The sequence below is a fragment of the Nyctereutes procyonoides genome, unplaced genomic scaffold (genome assembly GCF_905146905.1).
Source record: "Nyctereutes procyonoides isolate TBG_1078 unplaced genomic scaffold, NYPRO_anot_genome, whole genome shotgun sequence".
In the NCBI taxonomy this organism is placed as follows: domain Eukaryota; kingdom Metazoa; phylum Chordata; class Mammalia; order Carnivora; family Canidae; genus Nyctereutes; species Nyctereutes procyonoides.
Window position 1 is genome coordinate 63003637 of NW_026575052.1, and position 22956 is coordinate 63026592.

Sequence of the window (22956 nt, forward strand, 5' to 3'; positions counted from 1 at the left end):
CACGTCAGGCTCCCTGCAGGGAGCCTGCTTCTCCCTCTGTCTGTGTTTCTGCCTCTCTGTGTGTGTGTCTCTCATGAATAAATCAATAAAATCTTTTTAAAAAAAAAGGAAAAATGAGGAAATTCTTTTTCAGAAGATTCTCCTTGGGTGAAAGGCGATGTCCATAATTTGTGGTACAAATCTGGGGCAAAAAGAACATGCTTGGTGTGGGAGAATTATTCCTGCACCAGGGGTTTTGATGCACGTAGCACTAAAACACTATGGGGCACTAAACCCGGGATGGCAAACCAGTGTAACAGAGAGCACTGCCCTGTGACATCGAGAAAAGGCACCATGATGCTAGCGTCACACCAATGCCTCCACGTTTTGTGAGCCCATCACGAGGGTCCAGTTCTCCGGGGAGAGTATTACAGGTCCTCATGATTGGCAATTCCCAAATCTGAAAAGCTCTAAAAATGGACATTTCTTAACCCTCTTGGTGGCAAACCTAGACTTTGTCACACGAGGCAATGTTCGACCTTCCTCTGCTCCACTTGGTGCCAGGAGCCACGTTCTGGTGCAGGCACAGTACGAGACTGGACTCCAGGTGCTGCCCGGACCCTGACTCGGTGTTCAGGAATTCCCTGAGTCATCCGTCTAAAACCTACAAATTTCTGGATATGGAAGAACTGGGACTAAAGTTTCAGACATGCACTGTGGGTCTGTATGACTTTATTTTGGTACAACGAATCTAGAAAAATCAGAGATAGATTAATAAGGGAAGCTGTGTATTTGTTTCTCCTTTGGTGATCTTTAAAAACCGTGCAGGAGGGGGCGCCTGGATGGCTCAGTTGGTTAAGTGTCTGCCTTCAGCTCAGGTCATGATCCTGGGGTCCTGGGATTGAGCCCCAAGTCCGGCTCCCTGCTCAGTGGAGAGTCTGCTTCTCCCTCTCCCTATGCCTGTCTCCCCATCGCCACTCATGCTATTTCTCTCTCACGTAAATAAATAAAATTTAAAAATAAAAAAACTGGGGATCCCTGGGTGGCTCAGAGTTTTAGTGCCTGCCTTCAGCCCAGGGCGTGATCCTGGATTCCTGGGATCGAGTCCCATGTCGGGCTCCCTGCATGGAGCCTGCTTCTCCCCTGCCTGTGTCTCTGCTTCTCTCTCTGTGTGTCTCTCATGAATAAATAATAATAATAAAAAAATCTTAAAAAAAATAAAAATAAAAAAAACTGTGCAGAAAACCATTTTCCTTTCCTTTTCCTTTCTTCCTCTTTGTGAACCAAATTCAAGTTCAGGTTTAACAAAGAAGTTACTATTTGAGTGTATTTCTATACACTTGCATATCTCCTCCGATCACCTATGATTTTTAGGTGTGTAGGGAGGGCTCGCTCACAAAGCTGATAGATAGGATCTTCTCTGTAAAGCTTCTCCTGGCATCGTGTGACCATCTTCAGACAAAGGGAAACATCTGGGGGACCCCCTGAGACTTCTCCAGCATGAGATTCTAGATTCTGGGCATGGATCACAGAGAAACAGGTCACACTGTACAGAGGGGCAAAATTACATTTACGAATTATGTGCCTTTATTTCTGATGTTTAGTACCAATTTATCTAAATACAATTTTTTTTCCTGATTAGTGAGTTTGGTTTCCTAGGGTAATGCAAAACCTTCTGTGAGTTTCTTTTTCTTTTCTTTTCTTTTTTATTTTGTGAGTTTCTAACAGTTGTAAACTTATAACATTCAAAACCAGTCTTGAGGAATTTTTAGAAGTCTACAATTGAAGATAGTAATTTTACTCAACTAGCACAAAGAAGCAACTGATGAGTTTGCTACATCACCCTTTACAGTGAGAATCTTAATTTTGAAAGACTGACATAGTGGTAAAGCCGTGAGCTGTTCTGCTATTCACAAGGTCAAGAAATACGATATTGACATTACTTAGAGGCGGCATAAAAGAGACAGCTGTCATAATACAAAATCTCCTCCTTACTTTATAGCTAAATGATTCCCATAGGATTTGAAGACTATCATCCTGCAAAATACCCTATCTGAATACTTTTCTAGGCCCAGAAAAATGAATTACACACTTGAAAAGCTCAGTCAAATGGATGTTTGTGCATAAAACAAAGATTTCTGTAACAATTTATAACTTTTCCACTTGAACATTTTGTTTCAAATTTTCACAGATTCGGTTCCTTTCAAAAGGTCCTGCTGGTGTGAAAGATTCCAGCTGCTTCTCACTCAAAAGTCCTTTCTTAAATCACGGGGAAAACATCATACCCCTCCCCTCTCTCCCTTTTTGTGAATATACGAGAATTATATAAATTTATAAATTCTTCCCACAGAAACTCATCTTTGGGCTGACAGATGTGTTTCAAACTTAACAGATGACTTTTCTAGTAAGTTTCCAATAGGGACATTTGCAAATTGGGGGGTATTAAAGATACTATGAGGTTCTATCAGTTATATTCCAAATGTTGACTGTTCCAAACACCACTGTTTGAGTATTTCTTACTAATTATCTAAGGGTCTCAGCAAATCTATTTCACTTACTATATGATTACTGCCAGCTGTTTTCTTTCAAGAGGCCAATTAAAAAATTGCAGGAAAACATATGCCAAATGATCAAATGCTCTAATAATGATTTAAGGCCGAGCTTGCTTTGAGTTGTAGTAGTAAAACCACTTATGTAAATGCAAAGTAATGATATCAGTGGACTCGGAATGGTGATTTATAGACTGCTGCCCGAGATTAATCAACTTTCAACACTGGGCAAGAAAATAACATTGTCATCTTTTTAAAGATAGCAATCTACAGTAATGTTTATGTTACTAAAAAAGTCTTAGAAGAAAACCAGCTCTTTGTCTTCTTTTCCTGTTGATCTTCTAAAATTCTGCCTTCAACTTAGTACTGCCTAAAAGGCCTCCTCTAGACTGACAAAAAAGGCCCACAAACCTGGAATTTTCAGGTACCAGAAAGCCGAGCTTCATTTCCATTAATTCACAAATGCTCTTTGAAAAGGCAAAGGCAGAAAAGCTTTCAAACAAAGAACCAAAAAAAAATTCAAGAGGGTAATTTTTTTTTTTTTGGTCCCAGAAATTGCATTTTGTCTTTCCAGACTAGTAAACACAGGATTCCATGGTTCATGGGAGATAAAATATTAAAAAGCGTTAATTTTTTTTTTTTTTTTTTTTGCTTCTAACTGTTCCCCCAGAGCCCTAAGAACATGCAGTCTGTGAAAGTTAAAGGGAATCTTCCAGCACAAATAAATACTCCAAGACCTCTCCTGAAAGGGAGGGAAAGATCAATATCCTCTGTGGCCAAGGACTGCTCTTTAGTAGTATGCACTGAGTAATGCACTGCTCCATTTCAGAAAACATTATTATTTCTATTATTAGTATCTTATTATTTTAAGAAGTGGAATTAGACACCTGCAGGCTGATGATGGGAACGTGGTACAATTTCTTACCTACCACTGAACTCTGCTGGACCTGCATTTCACTTTGCACAGATGTCACATAAACTGACCCTTAAGTACTCAATTACAGCTTCACTTCTTTGCCTATGGCTGCTGTGTTTATTTTGGAACAGAGAGAGCCTGCAGATGGAGGTTCCCCTTCCACGGCCTCTTATGCACACGATGGGCTCTGCCGAACAGGTAAGCCAAATGTGGCCCACGGCCCTCTACCTGAAATGTTCTTAATACCTGTCTTTTCCAGGTGCTGTTTGCTTACTGGTTCTGATAAATCTTATGCTAGTAGAACCCTGTTTTAATGATTAGCATCAGTATATCTCCAGTCCGCTATAACAAAGGTATTTCCAGGTCCCAATAGACCGCCCAGTGTAACAGAGCTTTACTGAGCTCCAATAAATCTTGTTAACAAAAAATTGTATATAACAGATGTTTTTTACTAATCAATCCCTGCTAATGTTTGGATGGTTCTTTATATCAAAGGTAGCAGTGATCTGTGCATTTATTTGTGCTGTTTGGCATAAACCATTTTTTAATTAATTCACTGATTTGCCAAAATGTTTAAAATGATTTTTCTTTTCTTGTCTCATGGCACCCTTCTGGAAGTATCAAAGGGCTGGTGGAAAGTAAAATATGAGGTGATTCTGCAAATCAAGCTAGAGAGGTCAGGGTGCCTGGATGGCTCAGTCAGTTAAGCGTCATGATCTTGGGGTCCTGGGATCGAGCCCCATGTCAGGCTCCCTGCTCAGTGAGGAGTCTGCTTCTTCCTCTGCCCTCTGTCCCTCCTCCCTGCTTGTGCTCTCACCCTCTCTCTCAAACAAATAAATTTTTTTTTTTTTTTAAAGGAGAGACTGGCCGCTAGGGTTTTCAGTGAAGTTCCCCTAAAGTCCCCCTAGAGAAAAAAAGAAAAGCAAAAAAAAAAAAAAAAAAAAAAAAAAAAAAATCAAGTTTTTGCATACAATGTAGCAAGAAGTCTTCTGTTAAATTACATTAGAATGTAACTATGCAATCTGGACCTCCTATTCAGCTGATTCCACTGACCTTTTTAAGAAAGAGAATATTATTTTCCTATCATAACCAAGATTTTTTCTTTAATTTTTTTTATACAGGAAATGTCAGTATTTAGCACTCAAATCACTACACCATTTGTGATGCATAAAATATGTATACATTATGGAAAATGTGTGCTGGCTGATGAATGTTCAGGAGCAATTATCAAATAAGAACTTTCTGTTTTTAAACTGTGTTGATCTGGGGCGCCTGGGTGGTTCAGTGGTTGAGCAGAGTCTGCCTTTGGCTCAGGTCGGGATCCCGGGATCCTGGGATCAAGTCCCATATCAGGTTCCCCAGAGGGAGCCTGCTTCTTCCTCTGTCTATGTCTCTGCCTCTCTCTGTGTATTTCTCATGAATAAATAAATCTTAAAAAACAAAACAAAACAAAACAAACTATGTTGATCCTTCTCAACCTTATATTTGCCTACAGAGCTGTCATGGTTAGCAGTTCTTAGGCTTTCAATTGTTTTTAAACAGAAATGCCAACTCTAGATTTCCTGATTGTGGATGGACACTCATTTTTGTACACACAAAGACACCAGGAAGCGAAATACGATTACCATGCTGTGCTGAGGAAAATAATACAAGTGAGAAAATATTGTTTTTAGATAAGACTAGTTCCTAAACCTTTATTTTTTTTAAAGATTTTATTTACTTATTTGACAGAAAGAGAAAAAGTGTGTGCACATAAGCAGGAGGAACAGCAGAGGGAGAAACAGGTTTCCCACTGAGCAAGGAGCCTGACATAGGGCTCGATCCTGGGACCCTGAGATAATGACCTGAGCCAAAGGTAGATGCTTAACTGACTGAGCCACCCGGGCACCCCCTTCCAAAACCTTTAACGATACCTCACAAATCTGTCCACAATATGTTAGAATATGAACATTTATGACCATGGACAATGGTCTCTTCCTACCATGGACAATGCCTTGTATCTATCTAGACCCTGATCATTTTCTTTCAGCAACACTCAGCCCGACATCTCATGGCCAAGTCCAAGGAAACAGGAAGGTGAGCATTTCCATTCATTGGAAAGAAAAGGGAGTTATGTAAGAATAAGCCCTCAGGGGTCTGCTGGGCAAAATGAGTCCAAAAGAAGAAACAGAACAGCCTGTGAGGACCCTGAGAAAGAATAGCTTTGATTCCGGGTTGTCTGCATACAGTTCTCCTTCTACTCAAGTATATCAGCACTTTTGACTTCTCCCTTTTGTAAAAATAACCTTTTTCTTTTCGTAGTTCAAGGAAACTGCTCCTATAATTTGTAGACTTTTAATCCTCATTCCCCTTAAATATAATTCACATATATTCACTGACATGTAAATATATAAAATAATAGTACCTCCAGGCAAAATAGCCTTTTAGAGAGTTAGATTCAGGACCCTTCAGCTATGAAAGTGTTACTTTGTCTTTTGTGTGTGACAGTTATTTAAAAAGGTTCTCTAAGCCTCTAGATTCTAGAACATTCTAGACTTAAGCCCTGGACCATGCCTTATTTAAAAGGCTTCTGCAGGGGTGCCTGTGTGGCTCAGTCCATTCTTGATTAGGTGTTTAACTCATGATTTTGGCTCAGGTCAGGATTTCAGGGGTCTGGGATCGAGCCCTTGTGTGGGGCTCCACGCTCAGTGGGGAGTCTGCTTGGGATTCTCTCTCTCTCTCCCTCTGCCCCCCACCCCATTGCTCATGCTCTTTCTCTCTAATAAATAAATAAATCTTAAAAAAATATATAAAAGTCTCCTGCAGGGCAGCCCAGGTTGCTCAGTGGTTTAGCTCCACCTTCGGCCCAGGGCATGATCATGGAGACCCCAGATCGAGTCCCACGTCGGGCTCCCTACATGGAGCCTGCTTCTCCCTCTGCCTCATTCTCTTTCCTCTCTGTGTATTCTCATGAATAACTAAAAAAAAAAAAAAAAAAAAAAAAAGTCTCCTGCAGTGTTTTCTGTGTTCTACACTGACATCTCATTTTATTGATGCTGTACAGAAAAGCATATTATATTTAAAGGGTATGTATACAAGTCAAGGCCTTCTAATTATTATTTTTTAAAATATTTATTTATTTATGAGAGAGAGAGGGCAAAGAAAGAAGCAGGCTCCATGCTAGGAACCCAACGTAGGACTCAATGTGGGGTCTCCAGGATCACGCCCTGGGCTGAAGGCAGCGCTAAACTGCTGAGCCACCTGGGCTGCCCTAGGCCTTCTAGTGAAATACAACACAGGTTGTACAGTCCTGCATTAATTATTAATAGAGCAAAGATAACCCTAAAATACTAGATTATGAGAGTGGGACATCTAATAGGTCTAATGATCAGCCACCAAACCAAATATACTCAGTTTCATCGTTCTGGGGATTTCCCTGGGTATAGATGGGGAGAGGCAAAAACAAGGGACTTGGAACCTCTTCTCTGATTCCCAGACTCCAGGCTGCTGCTGCATGTGAACCTTGGGCCTGCTTCAGATGGGTGTTTTTCAGGGCGCTGCACTAATAGATCACCACCAACTTCACGATGGGAGTGCTAGGCTGGCAGATACACTGACCTTCTGGATAAGGTGCCTGACCCCTCCCTCCCCTGACAGCTATTTCTCTCCCCAGACAGCTGGAGACAAACAAACCAAGAGGCAGCAATTTGACAAATGAAGCTAAACCAGGATCCTTTGTTTCTTGGAAGCCCACAAGCTGGCATTCCACAAGCTCATGAGGGGGCTGTGAATTAGTGAGGCCAGGCCTGCACTTCCTCTTCCTTGGCAATCCCTGTGGCCATACATTCCCAGGATCCGTGGGGCCAGGCAACGCTGGTCCCAGTTCACATTCCATGCTGTCAGGGTGCTCTCAAAAATATTAAAAAAAAATATTTACAACAGAGTTCAGGGCTGGTGAAAGAAAAGGAGGGAAGAGTACCTTCGGAGAAAAATAGTGATTGTTCAACTATTTTTCATGAGACCAGAAACATTTGGTAAGTATATGAACCGGAACTTATCAAAACCCCCAGATTCGAATACCAAATGAAGGGCAGAAAAAAGTAATGATTATAAAAAAACCAACAAAATGAATATGGTTTCTACATCCTGAAAATGTTTCATTCGAGAAATTCAGTGGATGGTCATTGACCACCTACAATGCTTGAGGTCTCCAGCTAAGGCTGTAAGAGAGCCTTAGTTTAAAAAAAAAAAAAAAAAAAAAAAAAACTACCTCTGTTTTATAGCAAGAACTTGGGAAGTCTAAATAAAAGGGGCCTGGAGGTCTCCTTATGCAAATATTCAAACGAAGCTGAAGGGACTAATTTTAGCATCAGGGGAAAGCATGCTGCAAGTCACCAGCTAGCTCCAGCCCTCTACTTGTTTTTGTATGGCCTGTGAGCTGAGAATGCCTTTTACATTTGTAAATGGTTCAGGAGGGGGAAAAAAATCAAAAGAATAGTATTTTGTGATACAGGAAAATGTATACAGAATTCAAATTTCTAAGTCTATAAATAAAGTTTTATTGGCACACTGCTGCCCTCATTTATTTACCTACTGTGGCTGCTTTTGCATTTACAAAGAGAGAGCTGAGTAATGACTGTATGGCTTGCAAAACCCAAGATATTTACATTACAGATCAAATCCACCAAAAGCAAGAGAAAACACACAAGTTCCTTCAAAGAGTAAAGGCAGGATTTGTGTTTCTTTCTTTCTTTTTTAGAGATTTATTTGAAAGAGAGAGAGAACGGGAGAGAGAGGGAGTGAGCATGAGGGGGAAGAGGGTCAGAGGGAGAAGCAGACTTCCTGCTGAGTGGGAAGCCCCAAGGACGTGGGGACAACAGAGGACGGAGCTCTACCCCAGGACCCTGATGGTGGGGAACAGAGAGTTAACTAAGGACAAAGTAGAAGCTGATATCTCACAAAGGACACCCCCTGCTCCCCAGGGAGGGATATGTATGACATTCCTCAGGAAGTTCCCAGCTGTCTTAATGTTAATACCTTGTTAGAGGGAAAACAGTACTTGACAAAGTCCTTGAAACAGGCAAAGCGACCTTCCTCTACGGACTCAACTGCCTCAATGTTAACACTTTGCTAAGGGCAAAAGGGGATCTTAGCCCGACACCCAGGATCCTGTAAGTCTACTTTAACATATAAAAATTCCTTTAGAAATTTTCTTTCTCTCTAAACCCCCCAAGATACATGTCAGCAATCATCCCCCTAGTGTATAGCCTACTGATGCACATCTGAAGGGTCTCTTGATGCAAGTTTTATTAGATGGTAATAAGTGACCGTTTCCCAACAATAGTTAGTGCCCTCAAGGTCCTGGAAACCTTGCTTCCAAAATTCCTTAGAGAGTATACAATCCCCAAACCCCTCCCAACTTGAAAGTATAAATAATCAGCCATTCCTCACAAACCTCCCCCTCCCGGCAACAGCTCTTCCTGCCCACAGGTAATGTCCCCCTGTTTTAATAAAACCACCATTTTGCACCAAAGATGTCTCAAGAATTCTTTCTTGGTCTTTGGCTCTGGACCTCACCTAATATTCCAAAACTTCATCACTGAGATCATGACCTGAGCCCAAGGCAAATGCTTAATCTACTGAGCCATGCAGGTGTCCCCGTGTTTCCTTTTATTTTTTTAATTTATTTTTTTTCCCGTGTTTCCTTTTAATACCAATTTTGCCAATTCCCTATTGAGGAGCCGTAATGCGATGCCCTGACACTGTTTTCTTGTACATTTAGACCTTGATTCTACAACACAGGTTATCCCACATGTTTCTTGCAATAAAACAGAACGCCAGGAGTAATATCTGTCTTTGAGCAGACAGTCCTGTTGGTGGATGGCTATACCTCCCTACTTGGTAAGGGCTCGAGGAATGATCGTGAGAAAATGAGAGGCAATCCAACCAAGCTGGCTAGTGGGCGATGCCTCAGGAAATGAATGACAAGACTGAAGCTGGCAGTTCCACAGGTTTAATAAGCAGCACGCAGTGTCCCCAGTGGTTAAACATTTACATTCTATCCAACGTAGTATCTAGAGAAGGAAGAAACGTAGAAGTGGGGGACTGTAATAGTTTGATGAAGGAAAGCTAAAATGGGATAGCATTTTGTCCTCTGGAGGGGCAGGGGGCTGAAACAGAGACAACGAAAAAGATATGCACACCCCAGGGTTATCCGAAGCCCTATTCACACCAGAGTGGTGAGTTCCGGCTCCATGGACACACCTGGACAATCTAACAAACCTCCATACAGCTGCCAAGTGTGACACTGGGTACTACTCTCAGCTTTTTAGTGACCTGTAGGCTTCCCATTTAGTACATAATATCCTCCTTGCTATTACTAGGTTTCCTCTGCCTGATGTTATCTGTTTCAATTGACAAGTTGAGAGCTGGATCTCATCATTAATATAATTAAAGCACTGCCCTCCTATAAAGGATATGAAGAATAATTTCTTTTAACAGAGATGTGATAGAGCACATTGAGCAAAAAATAACAAAAAACAAAAACAGAAAAACCACAATGGCCCCAAAACCTTTTGGAAACTCACCTAGAAAAATCTCCCTTTGCTTCCTGTAGAAGAAAAAAGTCAACATCAGTGAAAGGCTCCAGTCCAGTGTGCCAGACTTTCCAGTACATTCTACCTACGGTCACGACAACTCCTCTACTGAGTCAGCTCAGCTTACTACTACTGTTGTCCTACCTGCTACAGGAAGACAATGAGGAAAGGACCAGGCATTTGCCCCTGAATATGAGACACTAAATTTTATTTTATTTTATTTTATTTTGAGACACTAAATTTTAAATTAAACTTTGGAAAGTCGTATACAAAAAAAGTGATCCATAATAACAAAACACAAGTTTCTCCCTCTAGACCCAGGTTTGCCTTTTTCTAGTTTAAAGATTCTGAATCTGAAGGTGGGTCTGCCTCTGTGTTGCATTATTTGTTTTGTCTTGTACCGTGGGCTCTTTCCCGGTTATACTACAGAGGGACCATGAAGAGCTTTAATGACTCTAGCATGATGCCTTGAATATAGTAGTTGTTCAATAAATCTTTGATGAAGAAATAAAATGAATGACCTTCTTTCGGTTCATCTTGTCAGTGTTACTAGTATGGTCACTGTTGCTAATTTTCACTAATAAGTCTTTCACACATAAGCTAAAGGTCTCTCATTATCTTTCCATGGGCTGTGAAATGATTCTCTTGCAATTAATTCTTCTATGGACTTGGCTTTCTCCAGAGTGAGGGGGGCACCAAAATGGAAGGAAATAGGGCCACTGAATATCTTAGTTTTCTTTTTCTTTTTTTTTTGATCTTAGTTTTCCAACTCAAACGATATATACATAATTTTCCTTTGCAGAGAGACACTGTCATATAATTTGGAAATATCAGAAGCTCCTGTTTACAGCCATGGTGTACTCCTTCCTGTTAGCTCTATAAATAAGATGACCAACAGGTAGTGCATAGGGCAGCTGGCTGTGCATGGTAAGACTTACTGCTATCTCTTCTGTGTCTGGCTCTGGGATCCACAGATGAGGGCAGAACAACCTACCTGTAAAATATAGGAGGCTAATTCAAACACCACTTCGCTGTCCACATCAATCAGCTCCTGAAAGGAAAAACCCACAAGGAAGGTAAGTTTGGTACTTAACAATGACTTCTTTATGACAACTCCTAAATAAAGGCCCGGTCTTCCTTTTCTGAGGTGACCCTCAGAATCTCAAATGCTCACAGGATATCTGTGGTCTGGATTACTTGGCCCCAAGTGCTCCCTGACATCCTGTTCTGGGCTTTTAGCCAGAAGGGACCCCAGCAGTCCTGGGCCTTCTCAGTCATCTCATCTCAAAGGCCTCATCTTTAAATCTTGTGACAGTAGGCAGCAGACCAGTCTTGGGCTTTTTACAAATTTATTAATCTGATTCATCAATGGAGTCAGGTTACTTGGTAACCAATTGTGTTTTCTTCATACACTACTTTAGAACCAGGAGTAAGGCTTTATAGGGAAAAAAAAGTTATAATGGGATTGTGACCCTTTAAATTAATATTAAATTTAATAAAAAAATAGTTTTTTTAAAAAGATTTTATTTATTTATGAGAGAGAGAGAGAGAGAGAGGCGCAGAGACACAAGCAGAGGGGGAAGTAGGCTCCACGTCGGAGAGCCTGATGTGGGACTTGATCCCGGGTCTGCAGGATCACACCCTGGGCTGAAGGCAGCACTAAACCACTGGGCCACCGGGGCTACCCCAAAAATACAGTTTCTCACTGCAATGGTCTCATGGCTTTCAAGCGCTTGACAGTTTGATGTAGCTATTAGCTACCATAGGGTCAGAGCAAATACAGGGCACTTCCATCATTGCAGAAAGTTCTACAGACTAGCACTACCACAGAGCTTAAGTTTAAAAATGCTTCCCATGAATGTCCTCGTGTCCCTTTGTGTGTGTACATGTTTGGTATATGGTACAAAATACTTAACACAACCACCACCTTCTTTACATATTTTAAGTGCATGACGTTGTATTGTCATATATTGTTCAGATCTTAAAAACAGAGGGAACTCTGGAGTCCATCAGCCCAGAAAAATAATAAACAAATTAATGTTATACTTGTGTTGTGAAACTTAAGTAGAAATGTCTGTTTTATTCTTTCTTTCTCTCTCCTTCATATCACTAGATGCTATAGTGAGTGATGGGACCACAGAACATTAGAGCTAAGCCAGGCTTCAACACCGGCTAGCCCAGCCCTCTGCTTTTATTGAGATCAGAAATCCAAAAATGTCAAGGGACTCTCCCCAAACCACAAGGCCTTAGTGGCAGTGAGGAGGCTGGAAACAATTGCCTCACCTCTTGTCTGGCAAGTGACCTCCCTGAGTGCATCTACTCCCCTAAGTCAGTAAGGACTTGGGGCTATCGCTTGACACTTGTTAGAATGGCTATTATCAAAAAGACAAGAAATTGCAAGTGTTGGAGAACATGTGGAGAATAGGGAACCCTTGTGCATGTTGGGGGGGGGTGTAAATTGGGGCAGCCTCTATGGAAAACAGAATAGAGGTTCCTCAAAAAATTAAAAATAGAACTAGCCTATGACCCAGCAATTCTACTTCTGCGTATTTGCCCAAAGGAAATGAAAGTACCAGCTTGAAAAGATATCTTTACCCCCATGTTCACTGCAGCAGTATTTATGATGGCCAAATTTTTGTAAACATGGGAACAACCTAAGTGTCCATCAATTGATGAATGGATAAGGAAAATATGGTGTCTGTGTATATATATATTCCATTCCACACAATGGAATATTATCCAGTCATAAAAAAGAACAAGATCCTGCCATTGGAAAAACATGAATAGATCTGGAAGGCATCATGCTAAATGAAACAAGACAGAGAAAGTATTACATGATGTCACTTGCATGTGGAGTCTGAAAGGAAGAAAATTCAAATACATAGATACAGAGAACAGACTGATGGTTGCCAGAGGCAGGGGGTGGGGGAAATGGGTGAAGGCGGTCAAATGTAAAAACGTCAGTTTATAAAACAAGTCCTGAGGATGTAATGTACAGCACAGTGACTATAGTTGTTACTATACTGTCTATCTGAAGGCTGCTAAGAAAGCTAGATCTCCGAAGTTCTCATCCCAAGACAAAAAAATATATATGTGGGGTGATGGATACTAATGAGACCTATGGTGGGGATCATTTCACAAGATACACAACTATTGGGTCACTATGTTATATACCTGAAACTGATATAATGTTATATGTCAATTATTTTTCGATTAAAAAAAATAAGGATTTGGTTTCAGCCAACCTGTTCTCAGAGCCATAACTATCACTGAAGTTAGCTAAAACCAGAGTTACTTTTCACTTGAATTATAAACCGAACTCTGATTCACGGATTTTCTAATTAATTTTTTTTTTTTTTTTTGTGGTCCTCAACGGGACCCTGGAATTCAAAACAACACACTCTAGCAAGCCTGTATCTTTTGAAAGAGGGATATCATTTGGGCCCTTTCAGGCCCAGTAATTTCAAAGGTGGATAATAATATTTGCTACTGAACCACCTCAGGAGTGTGGGCTAAGGGAACCAGGGAGAGCATATGGAAGAATCGGGCACAATAATTCTTTATGCGTAACCAGCTGAGAGAGCTTTATGGCCGCTGTAATTGATATAGACTGTCAGGGTTGGGATACAGAGGAATGCGTGGAATTGGCCTTTTGGGATTACCAGATCCCATCAGAATGTAAATCATTTAACAGTGTACAAATGATTTAACAGAAACACTGTCCAGGGTTCCCACAATGGACCATGAGGTTCCTTTCTATTCCCAACAACACCTTCCCGAGCACTCCCCCCGTCCCGGGATGTGTGTTCTCCTGTCAAACATTTACGCCTGTGTTGAGGCTAATGGTCGATGGTGGGCTAATCTTTAACATCCATGCAGAGGCCGACGTCGCGACCAACTCAAAACCAGCCATTGGGAACAACCCTTTTAAGTGCAAACATAGCTTTTAGTTCATTATTTGACCCATCCGCTAAATGAAAATGTACCTCTTGGGGGAAGCAGGGTAGGAAAGGCAGAGGAAGGTCTTTTACAATTTCATTTTACTTTATAAAGTTCCAGGAGAGATTGTCAGAAATGAATCTGGTGGTGAATGTCAACTGCAATGTGCCATTATTCAGAGTAAAGCTACTGAAAATGCACAATTAAATGCCTGACCTGATTTACTCCAGTTCTCCCTCACGGCACTCGTCCTCGGAGTGATTGGGCGCCCTCGCCCTTGAACTGGGGTGAGTTTTCACCTTCTCTGACCTTGACTGTCTCCCAGATATTAAAAAACAAGGTGGTGTCAAAACGTGGCAGGAAAGAGGAAAAAGGCTTAAAGACTGAAGTGGCTGAGACGGCGCACGTGCTTGCACAATGTGATGGAAGACAGCTGCATTATCACCCCTTACCACCTCTGCTCAGTACTGAGTTCAAGGATCACCGTGTTGTCCGTCCACAGAGGATGCAGCACGGACATCTAAATGGTGTGTGGAGGGATCCCTGGGTGGCTCAGCGGTTTGGCGCCTGCCTTTGGCCCAGGGCGCAATCCTGGAGTCCCGGGATCGAGTCCCACATTGGGCTCCCGGCATGGAGCCTGCTTCTCCCTCCTCCTGTGTCTCTGCCTCTCTCTCTCTCTCTCTCTCTCTATGTCTATCACAAATAAATAAATAAATCTTTAAAAAAATAAATCAATAAATGGTGTGTGGAAGAACCAATGCACGAACGTGGGAAGACACGGTCCTAACTGTGAAGAAGATGCGTTCCTACCTTTTGCAGTGTCTTCCCCGTTCCCCGACGTCTCCTGTTCCTAATGTGCTCCCGCTTTCACACTTGGCCCTCCTGGGGATTTAATCTTTAAAATCCACTGCAAGAGGGATCCCTGGGTGGCTCAGCGGTTTAGCACCTGCCTTCAGCCCAGGGCATGATCCCAGAGTCCCAGGATCGAGTCCCATGTCGGGCTCCCTGCATGGAGCCTGCTTCTCCCTCTGCCTGTGTCTCTGCCTCTCTCTCTCTGTGTTTATGAATAAACAAATAAAATCTTAAAAATAAAATAAAATAAAACCTTTAAAAAAAACGCCTACTCTCCCTTAACCTTATGTGACTGCTCCGGCAATCCAGAGGCGATATCGTTCACGTGTATCTGCTCAAGCAGAGAAAATGAGCTGAGTGAGACCACAAAGGGGGCATGCAAAGATCGAGCACTTTCCTGGGTTTTCCCTAGCTGAGGCCAACAGGGGATGGGGGAGCGGGAGAGGACCTGTCAGGGAAGAGCGGTTGGAGCTGCCCAACTGGCATGTCCCAGAGGCTGGGGTATGACATGCCTCGGTGGCCCTGATGCTCTCAGAGCCACTTGAGAGTCGAGCCTTTGGGGTGTTTTCTGAGCTCCAATCAATCCTGCTTGGGAATCCAGGGTGGTCTCCTGGGCATGCAGATGCCCTGGTACGAGGAAGGTGCTGGTAGAAGGGAATGTGAGGCCTTACGGTTATTATGGCCGTTTGGTGTGTACTCTGGGGCATCTGTTTTACTTACTACTGAACAGCGTGTTCGGCTTTCTCTGATCTTTTGAAAAGTGCCAGGGAAGGACAAAAACGTGACTGCCTGCAGGTGTGTGCCGGGTGCTCAGAGCCGGGGTGGGAGGATGGCCCCACTTCCTCCCCCTCAGCACGGTTTTATCCCAGGTGATTAACTAGCTGAAGGAAGAGGCCTGAGGTCATTTATCAGCAGTGTAACCGTTAATAATGTTCTTGGAAAGATTTCCGTCTGTGGGTCTCCAAGAGTTCCAAATGGCCCCACGAGGACCCGAGGCGGCAGGTGTCATGGACATGCTCCAAAGGAACCGAGAGCTGGAGGACCTCTTCAGGATCCCCTCGCTCGAGGGACTTGGTGGTGGTCCTCACACAACCCAGGATCTTTTTTTTTTTTAAAGATTTTATTTATTTATTCATGAGAGACACTGAAAGAGAGAGGCAGAGACACAGGCAGAGAGAGAAGCAGGCTCCCTGCAGACAGCCCGATGTGGGACTTGATCCTGGGACTCCAGGATCACACCCTGGGCCAAAGGCAGGCACTAAACCACTAAGCCACCCAGGGATCCCCCACAACCCAGGATCTTAATGAAAAACATTCCACCGAGGTCGGGAATGACAGAAATTCCAGCTTTCCACGGAAGATTAATAAGATAATTATAAGAGAAAACGTGATTAACAACCACATGGTAGGTTGATAAGGTTTCGGGGAGCATGATCTATACCAAGTCTGTCCAGAACAATCTGCAGGGCCGGCCTAAAGGTTTCCTCAATCAGCCCTCGCCAACCGCCGCCACCTCTCTTCTTATCACAAAATGTCTAAAGACCATGGTTTCTTGCCCTCCTCCCTAAGATCATTTCTACTCTCACTGGAGTGTTCCAGGTTCTCGTTCCCATCCCCCAACAGCTCTGGGGCACTGAATAAATCCCTGGATCTCCTCAAGTTTCATTTTCTTCATCAGGAGAAGGGGGATAATGATTTCTTTTCCAATTATTTTACCGTTGGTGAGGACACAGAGGGGTGATCTGGAAACCCCAGGACATACTACAAGTGTCCTGTCTGTAGCATTTATTTGGGCTCATGGGTGTTTATAATCTGATCTCCCCAGTGTTGCCTGTTCTTCAGCACTGTTGAGCATTTACAGGAATCGTCAGTAAGACATTTTTTTTTAAAAGGAGGGCAGCATTGTGTGCATGTGTGTGTCTACAAGTCTGTATCACCCCAGTGGTCCTGATGCCCACAACTGGCCTCACTCTGCCTGTGTAGGAGCCCCAGCTCATTGCACAACTCCGAATGGCTACATGAAGAGGCCCCGAGGCAAACAGGGGCCACGGGGTGGGACAGGACCAACATAGTCTGGCACAACCGTCTTCCTTCGGCCTTGGCCAGTTTTTCATCAGTCTAGTTACTTCACATTTGGCTGATGATCCACTGGGGTACGTGCCACTCCTGCTGGGCCATCATGCTCCCTCTGTGGCACAGCAATTCCTCCTGCTGCCTCTTTTTTACAGCCCGTATGACCCTGGGGAGTCTCTCTTTTAGAGGTCCGGGGCACCACTAAGATGATGAGCCCAAGTGAATTTCTTTCTAGAACTGAAAACGAAAGTCCCTCTCTGTCCGTGTTTTGTTCCACCCCCTGTCATATGAGCACACATGCTAGCCCTGTAATAATCAAACTAAGAGATAAAGACTAGGATTCTGTAAGTCTGAGATTAATATTTATTTTGGTTCCTTTGTCCTGTGGGGCCTGGTTGCAGGCTTTGTTTCTCTCATCTTCAGACAGACAATATGATCTGCTCATTAACAAAGCTCTTTGAAGCTCTTGGACAAAGACCATGGACTTCAATTTCAGTAAGAACTGATGGTGTTTAGCCCTACACAGCAAATGTGGCCCAAGGATGCTTATTTACATTTCAATAATATCTGAAGCTCCCAGACCAATGAGGACATCTCAGAAAGGAAGGTGGGGCAAGACCCCCCAGCCCATATAAAGCAGGAATTTTAAGCTTTTTCTTTTCTGACATGATCTGCTCTCACTGGGTACATGTAGGCACCAGGCTTGGTAATTTCATAGGAAATATGCAAACCTTTGGTCCCTGGGATTGGAAAGCAAGCAATTAAAAACAATTTCCTGGGCAGCCCCAGTGCCTTAGTAGTTTAGCGCCGCCTGCAGCCCGGGTGTAATCCTGGAGATCCGGGATCGAGTCCCACGTCGGGCTCCCTGCATGGAGCCTGCTTCTCCCTCTGCCTGTGTCTCTGCCTCGCTCTCTCTCTCTCTCTCTGTCTCTCATGAATAAATAAATAAAATCTTTAAAAAAATTAAAAAGACATTCACATTTTATGACCTAGCACCTGTGGTTTGCAAGACTTTCAAAAATCACTGCAGTCACTAATTTTTTTTTATAGCAATTCCCTTTATCAGGGTAGAGAAGACAGGATTCAGTCCCAGAGCCTGAAGGCAGGGCAAGAGCTGGGATCAGAATCCATACCCACCCAACAGCCCCATTGGGTATGATAAGCCCACTGCCTCTGGCAGGGCTGGCATATGGGCTTCTTCTGCTTCTTCTTCTTCTTCTTTTTAGATTTTATTCATGAGAGACACAGAGAGAGGCAGAGACATAGGCAGAGGGAGAAGCAGGCTCCTTCCAGGGAGCCTGATGCTGGACTTGATCCCAGGACCCTGGGATTATAACCTGAGCCAAAGGCATGTTCAACCACTGGGCCACCCAGGTGCCCCCATATGGGCTTCTTCAGTTGGCATGGGAAGCCACATCCAAAGAGAGAAGGCTTGGCAGGAGAGCTCTGCTTTCTTGTGTGATTTTCCAGGGAACACACAACATCAAGGGTGGACTTCCCATGAGAGCTTTATACAGAACAAGACACACATTTCTGAGTTATATGCATCCCCTGGTCATATATTTTCTTTCCTTCACTTACTGATAACCTCAGTGAGTCAAAACACCTCAGAAATGCTGTTGAGGATGTGGCTATGTGGGGTGTCAGGGCCCCCCATTCTGTATGTCCTCCTGTTTCACTTAAAGTTCACGACAGAACCCTGTTCTCTCACAACCGTATTCTAATCCTCAGCAACCTGGACTGTATTTTCCTGCTCTTTTTGTGCAAAACAGGGAAAAAGTATAAAGCAAGGGGATATAAGAGAGAAACCCATTGGATTATGAGTTTTGCCTCCTTGTGAAGAAAGAGTGTGGGGGCAGGAAGGTGGTGCTCCTAGGGGAAGATGCTTCTGGGGAAGATGACAAACAGACCAAAACAACATGAAACATCTTTCCTCACTTTTCTGCCATTGAAAAGATCAGAGGTTTGTTCTCTGGAGATGAACAGGAAGCTGGAATGAGGCCTGTCAAAAGCACCAGGATTAGAAAGGGAGTTTATACCCTAAGTGTGTTGGGCGGGGGGGTTCCCTCCCTAACCCTGGAAGTGGACAGGCCCAGATGGGAAGTGGAGGACCAGACAGGAAGAGGAAGACCAGACAGAAAGCAGAGGATGAGCACCGAGACAGGAAGTGGGAAGATTCTCCTCTGGAGACAATGAGGAGTCACGAGGAAGGACACCTAAACACTGCCATCCAAGCTTCCTACTGAAAGAACCAGCTTGCCATTGGATGGTTCCACAGGGACAACCCCCAGGGGACCACCCCCACTTGGGTGCCTTTCTCTTACTTGTGGTTAGACCAAGATCAACAGACAATTGAGGGAAATCTCTTCTATGAAAGACAAAAACCAAAATAAGTAGGAAATACACGGGGGTGGGGGTGGGGGGGAGAACTGGAAAGAAACAGAAAGGACACAGAACATGCATAACTGATATTGAAAACGATAAGAGAATGTTAAATTTAAAGGCAATAATAGGATAATAGACAAGACAATGGATATATGGAAAGAAAGATCAGATAATATGACGTCTCAGAAATTAAAAACATGATAGCAAAAGTTCAAAAGCCAACAGAGATTAAACATAATATTGATGAAATCTTCCAGAAAATAGAATAAAAAGACAGAGATGGAAAACAGGATACAAGGTATCAAAGCCAGAGGCTGTACCCAGCATCTAATTAACAGGAGTTCCACAAGGAGAGCGCAGAGAAAACAGGAGACACCACTTAAGAAATAACACAGAAAAATCTCCCAGAACTAGAATACCAATCTCCAGAATGAAGGTGCCTATCAAATACACAGTCTTATGGATTTACAGAGACCCTTGTCAAGGCATACCTCCCCCAAATTTTGGAGGAAGAGGAATAAAGAGGAAATCCTAAAAGATCCCACTGGTGGTGGTGGGAGAGGGGAAGAGGGTCCACATATAATATACAGTGCTGCAAACTTCTCCAGAGCAAACTGTGAAGCAACACCTTGGATATTTTGAGAGATGTCTTCATTCTGTATTTCCATATCATTCAAACTATTGATCAGATATAGAGGTAGAAGGATGACTTTTTCAGATAGGCAAGGACCCAAACACTGTCCTTCCCATATGCCCTTTCCCTGGATTTATTGGAGGATGTTCTCCAGTGAAACAATGGCATAAAATAAAACACAGGAAGACTTGGGACCCAGGAAACAGAGGACCCACTCCAGGCCTGGGGAAGGACGGCCAGGATGGGGAAAGGGGTCCCGTGCTGAGGACTGTGGATAAGGCCAGGTCCAGGCTGGAGTAGAGGGTGAAGGGTGGCTATGGGGAGATCCCAGGACAAACCACAAAGACCAAGCTGAAGAGAGGAATGGGTGAATTACCCGATGCATATGGAAATGGATATGGATGGGCTTGCATCTGGGAATGTGTAGAAGCTCTTGGGGAAAAAATGATGGGCACATAGAAAACAAACAGGTAACAGCAAGGCGATCATTACTTTTAGGTAAAATGAGTGGTTGTCTAAAAAGGGAAGCACAACCAGAGGATGCTGCTTGGATTCATCATAATAATGCAATGCTGGTGGCTGTGGCTTTTAACCAGAATTGGGCTTACCGCCATTTCTGGAAATGGGAAAGTGTGGAGACCTTAATCTCTGCCCAACTCAGCTGAAATTCAATAAATCTAAAATGGATATATCAAGGAATAATGCCTGGTGCCAACGTATTTGGAAATAGGCAAAAAACAAAAAAAAACCCTGCTAAAACTGTTGAAGGTGGTGGGACTTGGGGGTGGGTTTTTCATAATAAGTCTCTTAGAGGGCAGCCCTGGTGGCTCAGTGGTTTAGCGCCGCCTTGAGTCTAGGGTGTGATCCTGGAGACCCAGGATCGAGTCCTACATCGGGCTCCCTGCATGGAGCCTGCTTCTCCTTCTGCCTGTGTCTCTGCCTCTCTCTCTCCCTGTGCCTCTTATGAATAAATAAATAAAAGGCTTAATGTTTAAAAAAAAATAAGTCTCTTAGAACCATCTGAAGTCTCTTAGAACCATCTGACTTTAAACTGCATCATGTATTACTTTGATAAAAGTGTTAATTAATTTAGGGGTGCCTGCACTCAGTAGGTTAAGTGACCAACTCTTGATTTCAGCTCAGGTGATGATCTCAGGGTCGTGAGATCAAGCCCCATGTTGGGCTCTGTGCTGAGTGTGGAGCCTGCTTCGGATTCTTTCTCTCCCTGTCTCTGCCCTCCAACTCCTCCCCTCACCCACCTATGTACTCTGTCTCTCTCTCTCTAAAAAAAAGTATTAATGCTTTAAAAAGTAAATAGAACAGTGCCTGGAGGAAGCATGAGTAAACAGCTCATTTATCTGAACAATTCATATTCTGGTATACCGCATGGATGGCTCCCAGGGAAACAGGGAGGGAGCTGATATGAATCCTGCACTGGGTAAACCCAAGTCCCCATCTATCAGCATCAGGTCCAGGCGGTGTGTCTGGCATGGGCCTCTGGGCTCTCCAGGCCCCCGAAGTGCTGGCAGGGGCAAAACACAGAAACTCTCAGCCAAGACGAACGACTTGGGTCTGGATCCCAGTGAGCAGTACTTCCACTATAGGCGCTCCTAAAGCGTCCAGCACAGGTGCTAACCAACCACACTCATGCTTCATCTTCCCAAGAAGGTTGCAGGTTGGGTCTTTTAAAGATTTATTTGTACATTTTAGAGAGAGAGAGAGAGCGTGCACCAGCGAGCTGGGAGAGAATCTCAAGTGGACTCAGGGCTCAATCCCCCGAACCTGAGATGGTGACCTGTGCCAAAACCAAGAGTTGGATGCTTAACCCAGCACACCCCCAGGCACCCTGGTTGGGTCCTTTAATGTCTTTGTTTAACCAAAGAGGAAAATGAAGCTTGGCGACATCACAGGAGGTGTCCACATTCATTGCATTTATCACGCAGCAGAGCTAGGACAGGAGCTCCAACCTGAAACTCCCAATCAACTGTGCTACTGGGCCTCCCACCGTGTCTGCATATTTACAACTGTGCAAACTGGGCCGCATGGTCTGTTCAACCACTTTCAGTCCTGGGTCCTTGAGGAAGTCACTTAACCTCTCTGACATCAGTGTTTTTCTCGGTGAACTAATGATTCTGGCTCAACCTCCTCATTAGGCTCAAATAAGATAATATATGTGAAAGTTTTAAAGAAGCTTGAGGTGCCAATTTAGGCAGATGAAAATATTATTTTGGATGCTAGGAGGGAGACAGGTGGTCTTGTGACCCTGGTTGGTATCCTGTGTAAATTCAGGGAAGCCAACTCTAGTAGGGATCCCGAGAAGAGACGGTTCTGGATCAAGGACGGCGGCCAGGTCAGCAGGCAGGTTGATGCTGTGGGTGCCTTGCTCCTAAACGTGGCTGGCTCTGCACGCATCACCACCTCCACCCAGAGGACCTATAATATTTTATTCTGGGGATTTCTTCTTTTTTATTTTCTGTGACTCCGAGACTCTTCTGTGTTCAGAAGCACTGCAGCCATAAGTTCCAGCTGAGCACTTGTGCCTGGACTGGACTGAACAACCCTGAGTGAGACACTGTTTCTCTCCTTTTACCCCGGTGTCTGTACAAGCACGATTTGGGGTCACTTTTTCACTTGTGGATTGAGCTGATTCCCAGTCCTGCGGCTGGAGTTTCCAGACATTTGTTGCCCCAGCGTGCCACCTGGTGGACAACTTCCCGTTTTATTTCTCAACTTTCTCAAAGTGCCTTCACACGCATTAAAACCCCTGAGACTCCTGCAATCTGCGAGCTCTGTAAGGCTGGTATTATTTCCACGCTGTAATGAGAAAACACGCTTATAGACAGGAAGGAATTTGCAAGTTCCTGGAACTGCCTTTAGGGTCTTTTTCTTCCATTCAGCAAAAACCCAAAATACCGCAGTCTGAGTGGTCTGGGTTTGAGCCCAGTTTAAGTCCTAGCTCAGCAACTGTCACCAAGTGAGGTCCTCTCACAGAATTGAACTTGATCCCTATGAGGCCCTTCATCACTGCGGACATCTGCGTGTGGAGGGACTATT

General features: G+C 43.6%; 1 protein-coding gene across 8 annotated transcripts in view; it reads right to left on the bottom strand.

Annotated features, from left to right (window-relative positions):
* Nucleotides 1-22956, bottom strand: part of FRMD4A (FERM domain containing 4A) — a 616236-nt gene that overhangs the window by 100653 nt on the left and 492627 nt on the right. For all 8 annotated transcript variants that reach the window (XM_055331818.1, XM_055331822.1, XM_055331820.1 and 5 more), the window contains 2 exons: nucleotides 11014-11070; nucleotides 10011-10033 (listed from right to left, as the gene is read on the bottom strand). In XM_055331818.1, the coding sequence (XP_055187793.1) occupies nucleotides 10011-10033; nucleotides 11014-11070 (80 nt within the window). The remainder of the gene's footprint in view (nucleotides 1-10010; nucleotides 10034-11013; nucleotides 11071-22956) is intronic.